The sequence below is a fragment of the Hydra viridissima genome, unplaced genomic scaffold (assembly GCF_058129835.1).
Source record: "Hydra viridissima isolate aposymbiotic clone 2 unplaced genomic scaffold, HvirCarnegie_v1 scaffold_7, whole genome shotgun sequence".
NCBI lineage: Eukaryota > Metazoa > Cnidaria > Hydrozoa > Anthoathecata > Hydridae > Hydra > Hydra viridissima.
The window spans coordinates 7,310,911-7,325,843 of record NW_028324306.1 but is presented as its reverse complement, the minus strand read 5'-3'; the positions used below and the strand labels follow the sequence as shown (position 1 = coordinate 7,325,843).

The 14,933-nt window shown below is 28.5% G+C and overlaps 3 protein-coding genes across 3 annotated transcripts in view; all 3 read right to left on the bottom strand.

Moving 5' to 3' along the window:
- The window catches only part of LOC149885926 (E3 SUMO-protein ligase ZBED1-like), a 131,892-nt gene that overhangs the window by 22,792 nt on the left and 94,167 nt on the right, over positions 1–14,933 (bottom strand). The gene's annotated exons all lie outside the window — the stretch shown is intronic.
- LOC145184414 (cytosolic Fe-S cluster assembly factor NUBP2 homolog) lies at positions 3,626–13,627 on the bottom strand. The gene is made up of 8 exons (XM_090093112.1): positions 13,448–13,627; positions 13,262–13,350; positions 13,076–13,185; positions 11,670–11,741; positions 11,459–11,541; positions 5,706–5,816; positions 4,634–4,703; positions 3,626–4,190 (listed from the first exon to the last, which is right to left on the bottom strand). The coding sequence occupies exons 1-8, from the start codon at positions 13,553–13,555 to the stop codon at positions 4,072–4,074; spliced, it is 762 nt and encodes a 253-aa protein (XP_089949238.1). The 5' UTR covers positions 13,556–13,627; the 3' UTR covers positions 3,626–4,071.
- LOC149885933 (uncharacterized) lies at positions 8,785–10,404 on the bottom strand. The gene is made up of 3 exons (XM_090093213.1): positions 10,272–10,404; positions 9,858–9,910; positions 8,785–9,662 (listed from the first exon to the last, which is right to left on the bottom strand). Exons 1-3 carry the CDS (start codon positions 10,402–10,404, stop codon positions 8,910–8,912), a joined length of 939 nt encoding a protein of 312 aa, XP_089949339.1. The 3' UTR covers positions 8,785–8,909.

Genomic DNA, 14,933 nt, shown 5'->3' with positions numbered 1-14,933 from the left:
TTTACTGTTACTTTTTGAAGAAATAATAACTTATTCTTTAAATAATTTATATTTAAAGAAACTATTTAATAAAAAAATTTCAAAAAATAATTTATTTTAAAAGTAATCATTACTTAGTAAAATTAACAATTCATTTTCTCCCAACGTTTAAAATTGGAGATAGAACAAAATAATTCTATTCTGACGTCATGTCAAAGTGTGTCTCTGTCCAGAACCTCTAAAACTTCATTAAACTTGCTTAACAGTCTGAGTAATTCCTTTACCATATCAAACATACTTTTTTTTAAAAATTCTTTGTTAATTTGATAGAAATTACAAACTTCTTTATTTAGTCACAAGGTGCTGTTATCATCATTCTTTGCAACAGATGATTTTTGTCAATTCCATTCAATTCCATGTAGTTGTTTAATTTTCAATTTTTATTCTTTTATAAATTTTGTTAAAATACGAGTTTTTAAAATATTAGAAATATTTGATTGACTCATTTTAATATCCTAAAAATCATTCAGTTTAAAGCAGACATACAGCCACATTAAAAAAAAAAGTTTATTGGAAGACGGTAAAAAATTGCTTGATTAATTATTTCTTTCTTAATGATTTTTCTCCCAAAAAGTTTGACACTGATGAAATTACGTAGTAAACTTGCATCCTATTTTTTACCAGAGTGGTTCTTTGGGTATTTAATAACAAAACATGCAAAAACCCCAGCAGTGTTGAAAAATAAAAACTTGCACTTTTTAACTAGTAAGAGCCCGTTTATAAATGATAGATGAATAAAACGATGAAAGGAAAAACATGTTTTAAACCACGATTCATCTTTTTTAACGTCATCCATCTTCTTTTTTTTAATTTGAATGTATGCTCTTGTAATCAAAAGTAATTGCTAAAATCAAGGTTTTCTTCATTTCAAAAATTTATAATGAAATGATTTTTTTGTTTGTTTGTTTTTAGCACTGATATTTTTGCTCTCTATTTTTAGCACTAAATTATATTAAAGATTTAATATGACAATTGTGCATCAAAATATACAATTATGTAGTTGTATATTTCATTTTCGCATTTATCGACCTCTTACGGATTAAATCCAATTTTTCTTCTTTTTTCTCAAAATGGTTTAACTGTCTGTAAATTTCAGGGTTTACAGAGATTCAAAAAAACCTTTTTGAGGTATAAATATATACTCATGTTGGAGTAACGATGTATAATATCAAAATCTATTAGCTTTTTCCGAAAAAGATATTTCATTTTTAAGATATTGATTTAAAAAAACACCTTCCATTCACAAGTTTTAAGAAAGCTATTTTTTAACCATAAACTTTTCACAAATAATGTCACAAAAATTAAAGTACAAAAATAAATAGCTTTTTTATTAAATAATATAATAGTAGTGAATTTTTATATTAAAAATCTAAATAGATAATAAGTACACAGCCATTTAAGCATGAATTTTTGCAAATTATTCCAATTTGATGAACTTGTTTCTACTAGTGGGGTTTTTTCTTACTAAAAAACTTCTAAGTTTCTTCAATGACTTTACAAGTAGTTGTTGTCGAGAATTCACTGCAAAAACTTTGAACCAATTTGTTTAGAACAATTTTCTAGATGCAATTTGTTTCTTTTTTTGCATCTTTTTCAGTGGTCTTTGAACTTTGAATGGTTTGCTTCTGTGGCATATTCACTGAACAATCCAAGTAAAATGCCATGGTATTCGATGAATTCTGGTACATGGAAAAAAATACCATGTGCTTTAAGAGTCAGTGATAGGTAAGTTGAGATATGATTTAATGAATTGATCTATTTATTTGAGGAAAATGTTATCCAAAATTTATCTAAAAAAAGACCCTTTCAACTTTATTTGAAGCTTGAACTTGAAAGATAAAAATGAATTTTCAGGCATTTTTTAAAGGATGTCAATGTTCTCACTCCTTTTATCGAATCAATAACAATAACAATTTGTGTTGATAACAATTTGCATGTAAAACTACATTATAAAAGTTGTCCAATTCCTCGTTGGTTTAAAACTATCAACAACTGTAAACTCATAAGTTTATCTATTTTAAATAATTTGGTGTATTATATGCATAACCTTATTGAAGGGAATTATTTTGTTAATGAACTTTCAAAACGAATCTTTTTCAAATCTAAAGGTGATCCTCCATATTCTTCAAAAGTGTTACGTTTTGCACTGATGCAAAGGTATTCATCATCTCAGGCTTATTCGCATCTTTTGGAACAACGTCCTTTACCGTCAAAGTCATTATTAAAGAAGTTAGTATCAGGTGGAATTGATTCAATAAGATGATTAAATTTATTGTTAAATGAGGACAAAATAAGCAATTATTGTGTTACTTTTTTTGATGAAATGTATCTGCAGCAATCTTGTGAATACCACAGTGGTAGATTTTAACTTGGTGGTATAATTTCGCAAATGAGATCATTATTAAAAAAGAATTTTGACTTTTGAAAACTGGATTTAAAAACTTTTTATTCAGATGTGAATCTGAATTCAATTTTAGAACTTTTTAATAATGAAATTTAGGAATGTGAGTTAGATGAAAACAGTAGAGAGGTTGCTAATTTTATTGCTGGATATATATGCAGAAAGTTACTTAAAAAATTGAAACGTAAATTACGTACGCTAAAAAGTGATGTCATTGACATAAATACAGAATATATTGACCTACTATCCAGAGGAGGTCTCTTAACTCCCTCAAAGTTAACTGGAAGTCATGTTATTAGTTGTTTTGCTATGCTTGATGCAGTGAAAGAAAGTCTACTTACATTGGAAACTCTTAAGATCAGAAAAGTTAGCGAAAATATTGCATATAAATAAAATTTGAACCAAAAATTTTTTTGTGGTACTCATTTTCAGTGGGAATTTTCTCTTGTCAATCAAACAGTAATAAATATTTTTTATGATAATGAACAAAAGATTGTAAGTGGTAGTAAACACAAAGATTATCAACAAAGTATTATCTTTCAAAAGGAGGCAAAGAGAAAAAGAAGAAAAAACAAAATGTTGTGAAGATATATATATATATATATATATATATATATATATATATATATATATATATATATATATATATATATATTTATATTTATATATATATACATACATACATATATATTGTTTACACAAATAAATTGTTTTAACTTCAATTTTTTTTTATAATTTAAATATCATTAACATCTCAACTCCAAATGCTATCTTATAAATGCATCTGTTATATTTTAAATGTTAATTATATATTTGAAATGAACTGTGAAATATGGTTTTACTAATTTAATATTTGATAATTTAATTACTTATTTAATATTCAAAATTTCAAAACACAGATGAGTTAACCTAAAAAAATTTAAATAACGAATACTTAATAAACTTAAAACTTAGGAAACATTAAGTGTTACTGTTAAAACTATTTTACGTTTTAAAACACAAACTTAAAATATTGAAAAACTGGCCTTCTTATTTTCGGCCTATTTATGCAACATATCCGGCCGTGTATAAAGTAGGCCATGTATTGGCTTTTACAGACCGTGGTTTAAGTTCATTTTGCTTTTATGTTAAATCTGCAAATATAAAGATGAGAAATAGTAACTATAATTCATATAACACAACTTATTTAATTTTCGAAAATATATTTTCATAAAGGTATAATTTTAGACATTTTACTTTTTCGTAAAAAATATTTTTTTAGAAAATCACCTTTACAATAGATTAGGTGAAGAGAATCTGTATTCTAGCAGTTCTTGAGTACTCCCCCCCCCCCCCCCCCCACAGCCATCAAAAATCTTAAAGATTATAACCAACAAAAGATATTTTTACTTAATATTCTGTTTTTTAGCAAAGACATAGCAGGCTCTTTTATAAAGTAAATAGCAATTTTGATCGTATTTATTTACTACTTTTAGATCTAGGATCCCTTCTAGAGGTTCAGCAGTTGCCATAAAAAAAAAGTGAGAGTCGATTCAGTCGATTCAAAAGTCAATATTTTAGCAGTGTCAACTCGATTTGATAAAACATACAGGAACAAATAGAACTTCTGTTTAATCGAAAACAACAAAACACTACGCAAGGTTTTTGATGATATGCATGATAGCTTCAACTGTGGGTGAACTTTGTGTTTTCATGAAGTTTTCTCCTTTTTCTAAAGCGGCGCTGAGTGACGGATCAATTGGGATATTTCCTAAAAAAAAAAACAATAAAAACGCTTACGAATGAAATATTTTAAACATCGCCGTTTTGTTTTTCCGTCAATAACGAATAAAAGTACACACTTTTATATCAGTTATTTGATATAAATCAAATTTAAAATAATTTATACGCATAAAAAGATCAATTTTAATAACTTTAGAAAATTACATAAAAAGACTGATTTGGAAATGTGTACTTAATTCATTATTGGTTATCAACGGAAAAACGTAATGCCGATGCTTAAAAAATATTTGTTTTCATAACTCAAACAGCTTTACGTACAAAATAATGCAACAAAGATTCAAGATAATAAATAAAACTCTAATTGGAATATGATTATTAACTTTATGGTCATTTTTTTTTTGTTAAATCCTCAATTAAAAATGTCTGATGGATTTGTCAAAAAAAAAAGATTACAACTTTGATCTTACTGACCTAGAAAAGGAACCTCTGCATATTTGGCTAACGCTTCTCCGCCACCACTTGAAAAGACATTTGAACATTCCTTAAATACATGAATATAATTTAGTTCATTTCAAAAGAAAATACAAAAAAACTGTATATCTCACGTAAAGTTTTAAATATATAGATGATAACAAAACAATAAACTCTTTAAGCCTATGCAAAGTAGATCATTTACTAGTGAGGATGCGGGAGGAAGTTTAAGTAAGGAGCAAAAGCCTATAAAAATGTAAAAATCAAACATTCATAAAAAGTCTCATAAAAAGTTTCTATAAGGTATTAACTCTTTTTATAAGATATGCTATTAGTTTATGGACTTTTACAACTCTTTGAAAGTATTGGGAGCACTGAAATGGACCAATAATTTTTAGAAGGATAAGTTTTAGGGGACTAGTTCAGAATAACACGATCGATTGTAATAAGCCCTCTGAGATTAAGTTGCATTATCTTCAATAACTTAGATGGTAGGTCATCTAAACATTAAAATTGAAATGCTATAATTGTGTTTCAACGAACACTTTTGTAACATGCAATAGACGAAATTTGTTACGCTTTTTTGGTTGGATCTTTTGGTCTCTGCCACATTAAGTCAGTTAAAGAAATTGCTTTTCTTTTTAACTGTTTTAACTATAAGAGGCAAAATAATGATAAAAAAAATTCTCTAATTAGCAGGATGTGAGACAACATTTCATATTCTAGATTATTTTCGAGTTAAAAGAATTTTCCCGAAGAAGGTTATTATGATTGTTTATTGCTTTTTTAACTTGAGCATTGCAGTTAGGCGAGGCGGTTTTAACATTCTTAATTGCATGAAACAGGAACAACTGATGTTCCCCATTTTACATGTTAACGCTGTTGATCATTTAATAGAAATCATAATTGTTATAACTTTGATATTTTTTGATTTTTCGTGAGAGTATTTCCTTTAACAACCATCACTCACTGTATGCCCAAAAAAATTTATAACTCTTTAAAACCAAATTTTATAAATTATTAGCTTGGAATAACATGTAATAAAATATTTAAACTTCCTAAAAATTCTTACCAAACATGACGGACACACAAAGCCACTCATATTTTCAACAATACCTATGATTTTTATCCCAGTTTTTCGACAGAAAGTTATCTCTCTTCGAACATCAGCAGTAGCAACATTCTAAATGAAACAAAGTTTTTTTAATCTCTATAAGAAAAAAAACAAAAAACAACAACAAAAAAACAAAAGCAAAACAGAATAAACATAAACATGTAAAAACAAAACCAACAAAAAAAAGTAAAAGTTTACCAAACTGGCAAAAAAATTCAAAATAAGTGATAAATATATATCTTGGTATAGATCTAACATGTGTATTTTATATGTAAATACTCATATTTAAGTGTATATTTTATATATATTATATTTACAGTGCATTTTACAAACATGCTTTTAGTACAATTATTGTTTGATTGTTAATCTTTTTTTTTCTTCTGTCAAATCAATGCAAGATTCATTGATCCTTTTGATGATTCTTTGAAAAGGATTCTAACAATCAAAAAAAAAAAAAAAAAAAAAAAAAGAAGCACATAATATCATTTGCACTAAAATCTAGTGCTTTGCCAAATACCATTGTTTTAACTGGAATAGGCTCTTGTTATAGACTTAAATAATACAAATGTATAACAAACTTTACAAATACGCATTATTACAACATTTAATTTCATAAACTTCATAATATAATTGGTGTTTATAATAATATATTATAATTAGATTAGTGAGGTGCGAAATTCGAAACTTCGATTGAGAATTCGAAACTGACTTTTAGTTTCATTTCGAATCAAACTTTTTTTTTAGTTTCGAACCATTCGAATTTTCGAAGTATAGTATCTTGGTTTTGAAGCGAACCCAAGGTTAATTGAATTTTATCGTTTAAAAGTGAAAGAAAAAAGTTAAACAGTACCACAATGGCGGATACTAACGATGGTAATTGTCGAAGTATTGTCTGGGAATTTTTTAGTAGACAAAAAACGAACAGCAATAGAATTATAGGCATTTGCTGAATAACTGAAGCAACAACAGGTCTTTATGCTCACTTACAAGCTGTTCATCCAAAAGCGCATAAAGAGTGTGTAGCGAGAAATGAAAAGAATCGTAAAAGAAAACTTACAGAACAAGAACTGAAAAATGAAAATAAGAAGCAATATAAAGTTGATGATTTTTTTAATAAGAAAGTACATTGGTTGTTTAGCCATCCAAGTGTCATCGCTATAACAAATTCGATTGGTCGCATGCTTGCTCTAGACATGTTGCTATACGACTTTGTAGATGGCAGATGATTCAAAGAACTGATGAAATTAATGGAACTACAATATCTGGTGCCAAGCAGAACTACGTTTTCTTAATCAGTTGTACCTGAGTTATGTTGTAGTGTAAAACAGAAAACTGCTAATGAAATATCAAAATTTTGAAGATATTCCTTCATATTCATTCACGACTGACCTGTAGACTTTGAGGGCGAAAGATCCATTTATTTATTTCTGTCTGTCATATGTAAATCCTGAATTTGAATTAAAGACATTTGCATTAGAAAACAAGCCGTTTCCAGGAAAACATACCGGCGAAAGCATTCTTAAATCTTTAGACAAGACTATTGATAATTGGGAACTTCCTCGGACTGTTCCAATTTATGCATTGCATGATAATGGCAGTAAAATGAAGAGCGTCATGAATCTCTCACAATCATTTTATGATCTTTCTTTTTTTGATCACACTTTACAATTAACCATCAATGATGCCATGAGTGAAAATGATGGAATGCAGACTATCCTTTCCAAAAGCCGTCGTATTGTCACATTATCACCATAGCTGCCAGGCTACACAGAATTTGCACAGAGAGCAGAAGCGATTAGGAAAGGCAGAACGAGAACTGATAATCAATGTTGCTACCAGGTGGAACTCGGATTACTTTATGCTGAAGAGATTATGCGAAGAAAAAATTGTTATACCTGCAGAGCTAGCAATAAGTGAAAAAATTGATAATTTGACTAATGAGAATAGAAGCTTGCTGAAGGCTATCACACAATTCTTGCTCCATTTGAACAAGCAAGTAGAGAATTATGTGGCAAGAACTACCCAACGCTGTCTATGAAAATTCCGGCTTTGCATGGCTTAAATCAGCAATTGCAGCAATTCATCAATGATCCTTCACATAAGGGTTGTGGTGTACTTCTTGCTTGAAAATTAAAGTCAAAACCAGACCGACAATTTCAGCAATTTATATCAGCTTTGCCTGATGCAGCGTGTACATTTCTTGATCCACGCTACAAATCCATCTTCTTCTCTGAACAACAGTAAGCTACTGTTGTAGACAGTCTTCATCAGTACTCTAAGGAATTCGTGGCGGTACTGGTGTTGGTGGAGGTGGACGTTGCCTTGAGCAACCATGACACAAACCAGGGCTAGTTGACTCGGTTTTTACTCTATAAGCACTTTAGCCCTAACAGCACACTTTTTTGAAAATATTAAAGTGTAGTCCCGAAGAGTATGAATTTGGGTAACTTTTAAAAGTTGCATTCATTTACAAAAAAAATTCATTCATAAAAAAAAAAAATTACGCCAACTTACCCCATCACGGGTTAAGTTGCTTATACTCAAGGGGTAAGTTGACTCACAATAATAAAAATTAAAGTTTAAGGTCCTATTTATATGTATTCCAATAATATTTTAACCCCCCATCCCTTTTTTTTTAAAGAAATAATAGCTAAAATATACTTTTATCAATATCATCTAACTTTTGGGTCAAGTCATTGAAACATTTTAAGCAAAAGAGTAATTATAATTAAAAAGTATATAATTAAAAAGTATAATATAATTAAAAAGTGAAAAAAAGTGAAAACAAATCAGTGTTCCCAATTTATGGTTATACAATAAGAATTAAAACGTATATTATTTTATTATATGAATATTTTCAACTAATTGAGTTTCAAATCGGCTAGCAGCAATTATTGCAAATGAAAAACAAAGAGTTTTTGATTATGCATAACTTGTGAGCCCAAAGGTGACATTGGGTGCATTGAACCCAGACTTATTCTGATTGGGTGCATTGAACCCAGACTTCTTCTGGTTTACTTTTAGAATATTCCAACACAAACCAAACAAAAACACTCCTATTCTACAGAGCTATTTGTTATTCTACAGAGTTATTTATTACAGAGCTATTTACAATTCAAACTTTTTCCCATTAAGTGTATACTTCCTTTACTAGTTGATCTTTTACTTATTATTATCTTTATTTAACTTTTTTGTTTGTTTTCTCTCTTCAATTGCTAACTTTTTCTTTTTAGCTGATTCTCTTTCTATTTTTAAAACATTCATATTTGGTGAATCTGTAAGAATTGATGTGGTTCTATTTCTTTTACTAACCCTAACTCTTTTTCTTGGTTCTTCTTTTTTGAATTGTCTTAAATCTTCAGCCAATAGAACTACAGTTGACTCTGTAGATGCATTGTACATCATTATTGCTTGAATATCATGATGTGGTTCTGTATCTTTTGAGCAACCAGCTTCTAACATGTCATTCTCTGATATTGTAAAGTCAACATCAGTTACATTACTTATATTTAGCACTGTACTTTCCACAGCACAGTCTTGTTTTGGAGATGGTCTATCTGTGGTATAGGCTGGCATAAAATTGTGTTCACTAAAAATGTTAACATTTAGAGGGAAAATTCCTGTTTTTGCAAAACCAGCCTTGATATTATTAGGGGTACATGCTAATGGAAATGAGTTACCCACAATACCTGTTGCCTCAGGTTTTCTTATTGACAGTTTTTTGTGCCTTTTGAGGTAAGCACTGTCCTCTCCAGCTGCTTCATTTGCACTCCAATTATGAGGCATTTTTATGCTATTCGCTTTTCCATACTGATAAGCTAGTTTCCTTACTTCCTTAGGAGAAAGTCCATAATAAATATCAGAAGCTTTAGTCAGATATTGTTCCAACAAATCTTCTTGTAAATCAGTAAAGACCTAAATGAACAATACCAATATTAAAATAAATAACACTATATATATGCACACACACACACACACACACACACACACACACACACACACACACACACACACACACACACACACACACACACACACACACACACAAAATACACATGCTAGTTACAAAATATAACTGCTATGTTCTTTAACACTCATTGGTTAACACACAGTAACACAGTTATAAAATATAACTAATATGTTCTTCAAGACCATTGAGCACTCTATTTGTAAATAAAAACACTAACATAATTTTTATATATAATATGTGTGTGTGTGTGTGTATATACATATACATATATATATATATATATATATATATATATATATATATATATATATATATATATATATATATATATACATATATACATACATACATACATACATACATACATATATATATATATATATATATATATATATATATATATATATATATATATATATATATATATATATATATATATATATATATATATATATATATATATATATACACATATATACTGACCTGTCTAGATTTTATATAACCTGATATTTCCTAACCATGATGTTGTTGCTTTTTGCAGTATCGGGACAAACTTTTTTCAGGGATATTAAAGTCTTTGGCTGTTTTTCGTATAGATCTTCCTTCTAATAAAGCAGCATCAACAGCATTTTTTATAACGTTTTGAGAAGTTATAGCCCTCTCTGTTTTTCGTTTATAGTTTCGCATGTGATCTATGTGATCTATCTATCTAATCGATTTTATTATAATATTTCAAAAAATTAAAAATGGAGAACTCTTGAAATTTATGTCTGATCGCAATCAGATTTAGTTGAAATATACAACCAACTTGCCCTGCCACTATTTTGCCAACTAACCCTGACAGCTATTTGGTTACAAACTCCCCTACCGATCCCTGAAAAAGGTAAATAGTAAAAAATGGATGGTTGGACATGTTTCACTGAACCATGCAAGATATAACTATAATCAAGTTTATGTGCAATTGATGCAGTTGCTTTTAAAAATCGAAAAAATAAAGAAGTTGTAAAAGTTACAAAAATGTGGAAAAAACACATAAATCATAATATCTTTTATGCACATGCGCAAATCCTTACAATACTACAGTGAAAGATGAAATGGTCAACTAGGAAGGTTTCCTGAGATTATTGGCACTTTCTGAGAAAGGCTTTGCAGACAAACGCAATTCATCAACTTACCCTTGCTGCCAACTAGCCCTGGTCTCCCCTACTACTGCTTTACATTACTGTATTGCATTTGCATTCATTATAGCATTGTACTTTTATTTGTATTGTATTATCTGTTAAACTATAACTGTAAATGTTATACTAGTCCTGGTCTTTACTCTATGCACTGCATTGCAAGCACTTGACTTGATTTTTTTTTTAACTTGAATTATTACACATTGTAATTGTATTGTATGATACTAGTCTCATTTCATTCACTTTTATTTGACTCTAGAGTCTAATCTGTGTTGCTTATTATTTTGTTTACATTGTAAAACTGCAACATGATTGGTTATTGAATATAAAATGTATAATGCTTCGTTTCTGTTCTGTGTTCTGTCACACGCTATAAATTATCAGTATTTAAATACCAAATTTCAATATCAGTACAGCGTACTTTCGAATTGAATCGAATTTGAACGAAAGTGGCTTAGTTTCGTTTCGAACTTAAAACCTTTGTTTCACACATCACTAAATTAGATAATATACATTATAAGATTAAATCATAATTACATACTAGAATTTACTAATCTTTATACCTGAGGTGTAGTAATGAGGATGGCACCATCTGGATGTAGTGATTGCAAGCATTCCACTGTAGTGATATGTTCATCGGAAGTACCTGAGAACAAAGTTGTATAACAACTTAAAAAAGCTTAGCATTGCATCACTAAATTTAGATTGAAATAACTTGTTCTTTTAAAAATAAATTGTACTTTTTCAACAAATTAAAAAGTTAAAATTTACTACCAGGTGGTGTATCTATTATTAGATACTCCACATCTTTCCAATAAACATCTGACACAAATTGCTTGATCATAGCTAGAAACAAGATGAAAAAAGGAAACGAGATGAAAAAGAAAAAAGAAAAGATAATTAACTTATAATAATAAAGTTACTAACATGTGAAAAAGCCAAATAAAATTCTAACGGTAAAAAGAGTGACACATTTATAATTCAATCCTTAATCAAATAAAGTGCTTTTTAACAAATTAAAAAATATGCATAATTGGAATAGAATGTTTTATTTGATTTTAAATTGTTGGAGAGAAACATGTTTCAAAAGGTTTATGTTTTATGTATTCCTTGAAACACTTGAACAAAAAAACAATCTTCTGAAATACATTTTCTCCACCAAAATTATTCCAAAATCTTTAAATCAGAGGGTTTGACCAGACACGATATCTCTAAATACTCTTCTTTGACCTACCACTCCTACCATGACTTATTTTTCAGTTTTTCTATTTCCAAATCTTCACAAAAAAAAGTCCTGATGTGATAATCAAAGGCGAATGCTTTTCTGAATTAATCCAAGAAGAAAGTTTTTTGATATAAAACTAAAAAGAATTTAACAATAAAGATTTTAACCTTGATAAACAAATTTGTTGTTGCATTCTTTCCAGGTAAAGATAATGGTATAGTCAGCTAAATAAGTGGTATATGGTACTTTTCATTTCAAAATCCATAACAGCAAAGGTTGGCATTTGAGTTATGAATCTCTTCATTGTTATTAGCTGAGAAAATAGGCAAAAAATTGTGGTATTATATGGAATTTATTTCTGAATGTAATTCAAATTGTTATTCAGTAAGTAGAATCTTTCTAAATATTTCAAAAAAAGTTGTAATTAGAAGAAAAACTGGTTTTATGTTTAAATCAGAGAAAATTTCTCATCATAAATCAATCTGCAAATGTTGTATGTAAATGTTATTGCTATTCTTGGATTCATTTAAGTTTGAAAGAGACAAATTATTTGCACATATGAGGAGCATCCAAAGCAGAAGATTGTGGTTAAGATTTACAAACTGATAAAAGTATCCAAGATATTAGAATGTGTCTGCTAATTGTTAGTATCTAACAGGAGCTCAGAATTCAATTTAGTAGAATTTTACTAATTTTCTCTATAAATTAAATTATCTACAAAACTAGAGGGTGTTCAAACAGACTGGGTTCTACTTTTTGCATAACAATAGTATTGTGAAAGAATCTCCCTGACTGTACAAACTACTTTTTTTTGTAACTAAAACATCAAGGATGTTTATTATACAGTTTTTATCATATTCACACCTAAGATACTTAGCAAAATGCCTTTTTAACAATTTTGAAAGTTGTAAAATTCAAGTACAGTTGTACTTATGTATAAATAGCTTTAATGTACCATTCTTTTTAGGCCCTCTCCACACAACAGCATCATTCTCATTTTTTAGCAGAAAAGCAATAGACATAACAGCTAGTTGTTGTGATGCATCAGTATAAACAGGAACCCAACTTTAAAAAAAAAGAACAGAATAATTTTGAAAAAAAATCTAATTAAGTATACAGCTTCAAATGTAACTTCATTTACCCTTCTGAACATTGATGAACATCCTTTCCTTTCAAGTTTAACATATGTGGAACACTTGGTCCACATAGGTCAACATCAAGAATACCAACCTAAATTTAGCAACAAAACTTAGGGAATCTAATTGGAAAAATAAAACACAAATATAACTATTCTCTGCATGTTATTTCATACCATTAGAAGACTTACTTTCTTTCCCTCATTTACAAGTCCGAGTGCAATTTGTGTGGCTACTGTACTTTTACCAACACCTCCCTTGCCAGATAACACCAAATATATATGTTTTATAGAATCCATTGTCACCTTTAAGAAATTTTTGTTAAATTTATGTTTGTTAAATTTACCTAATTTACATTTTTACTTAAAGAAAAAATCAACCTACTTTTACTTTACACTTGAAAAAGTGCTTAAATTAAAGGATGTAAACACAGGACAAAAGCATGTAAATTACAAAACAAAAGCATACAATTAACAGAGGCAAAGTAAGTAGATGACAAAGCTAAACCATGTAAAGTTTACATAATAATAAATGCAAATATTCAGTGTTTTAGTTCCATTAATTCCATGCTTTAGCTTTTCTTGTCTTGTTAAATAAAAATAACTCTAATATTAAAATTAAAACTAAGGCTTGTAATTAACAAGAGGATATAAATAAAATAGTATTAATAATATAATAAAAAGTGATTGCAAATCTCAGAATCATTTCCCAAACCAGTTTTCAGTTTTTGTTAGCACCATAATCAATTCATCAATTTTTAGCTGTTTTTTGCAGAAAATTGTAAATCCAAAAATTTTAAAAGAATTTTAATTTGTTAAAAAAAACTTGAATGAAATAATTAGTTTTATCTCAAATACTAAAAAAAGGAGAGAAAGAAAAAAGATAAGTTATGTAATTGTGTTAAAATTCAAGTCAACTAAGATACACTATTTTTTATTTGTCTCTTAATAAAATATGTACACATAAAGCATAAATCATCTTTGATTTTGTCTTGAGCAGTGATTTGAGCTTTGTATACAAGTTGCCAGTAATCAAGATAGGAATAGACTTTAAAGTGTCATAGCACACCTTCAATATTTTCCCCTAGTTTTATCATTTTCAAATAGAGTTTGTTCAAAAAAACACTGCTACTGTGAAACTGTAACTATTTGCCTACCTTCTTCATAAAAGCAGCCCAACTGTGGTTATGGTTGCTATGTTATTTTCAAATATGCTTATTTTACACTTTTTCTATGTTAAACATTTTTTGCTAATAAGCTGCTAATTACTCCGATGAGACTTAGAATCTAAAATTTGGCTGGAGAATCTGAGTGTGTATTTATTTTGAGATAACAGATTCTACATTAAAGTCTACTGGTTTAATACTTTTTTTATAGTATGAAACTTCTTCTCAATTTAAATTTGTATTTTTGCTGTATACATATTGAAAGTGGAAGTTAAACCTTTGATGTCATCCTTAATGCAACAACTGCAAAAAAATTGCTTTTTTTTTTTTTGGGAAAAAGTCTATAACTAGAGTAATAATAGATGAAAACCATAATACTACCCAGTGGGATAAGAAATATATTTATCACGTAACAGGATTTGTTTCATTTTTTCTTCTTTTTTTTTTTTTATTATTTCTAATTTTTTTATGCGAAGTTTAATGTAATGATCAAATTAAAAAGAAAAGAAAAA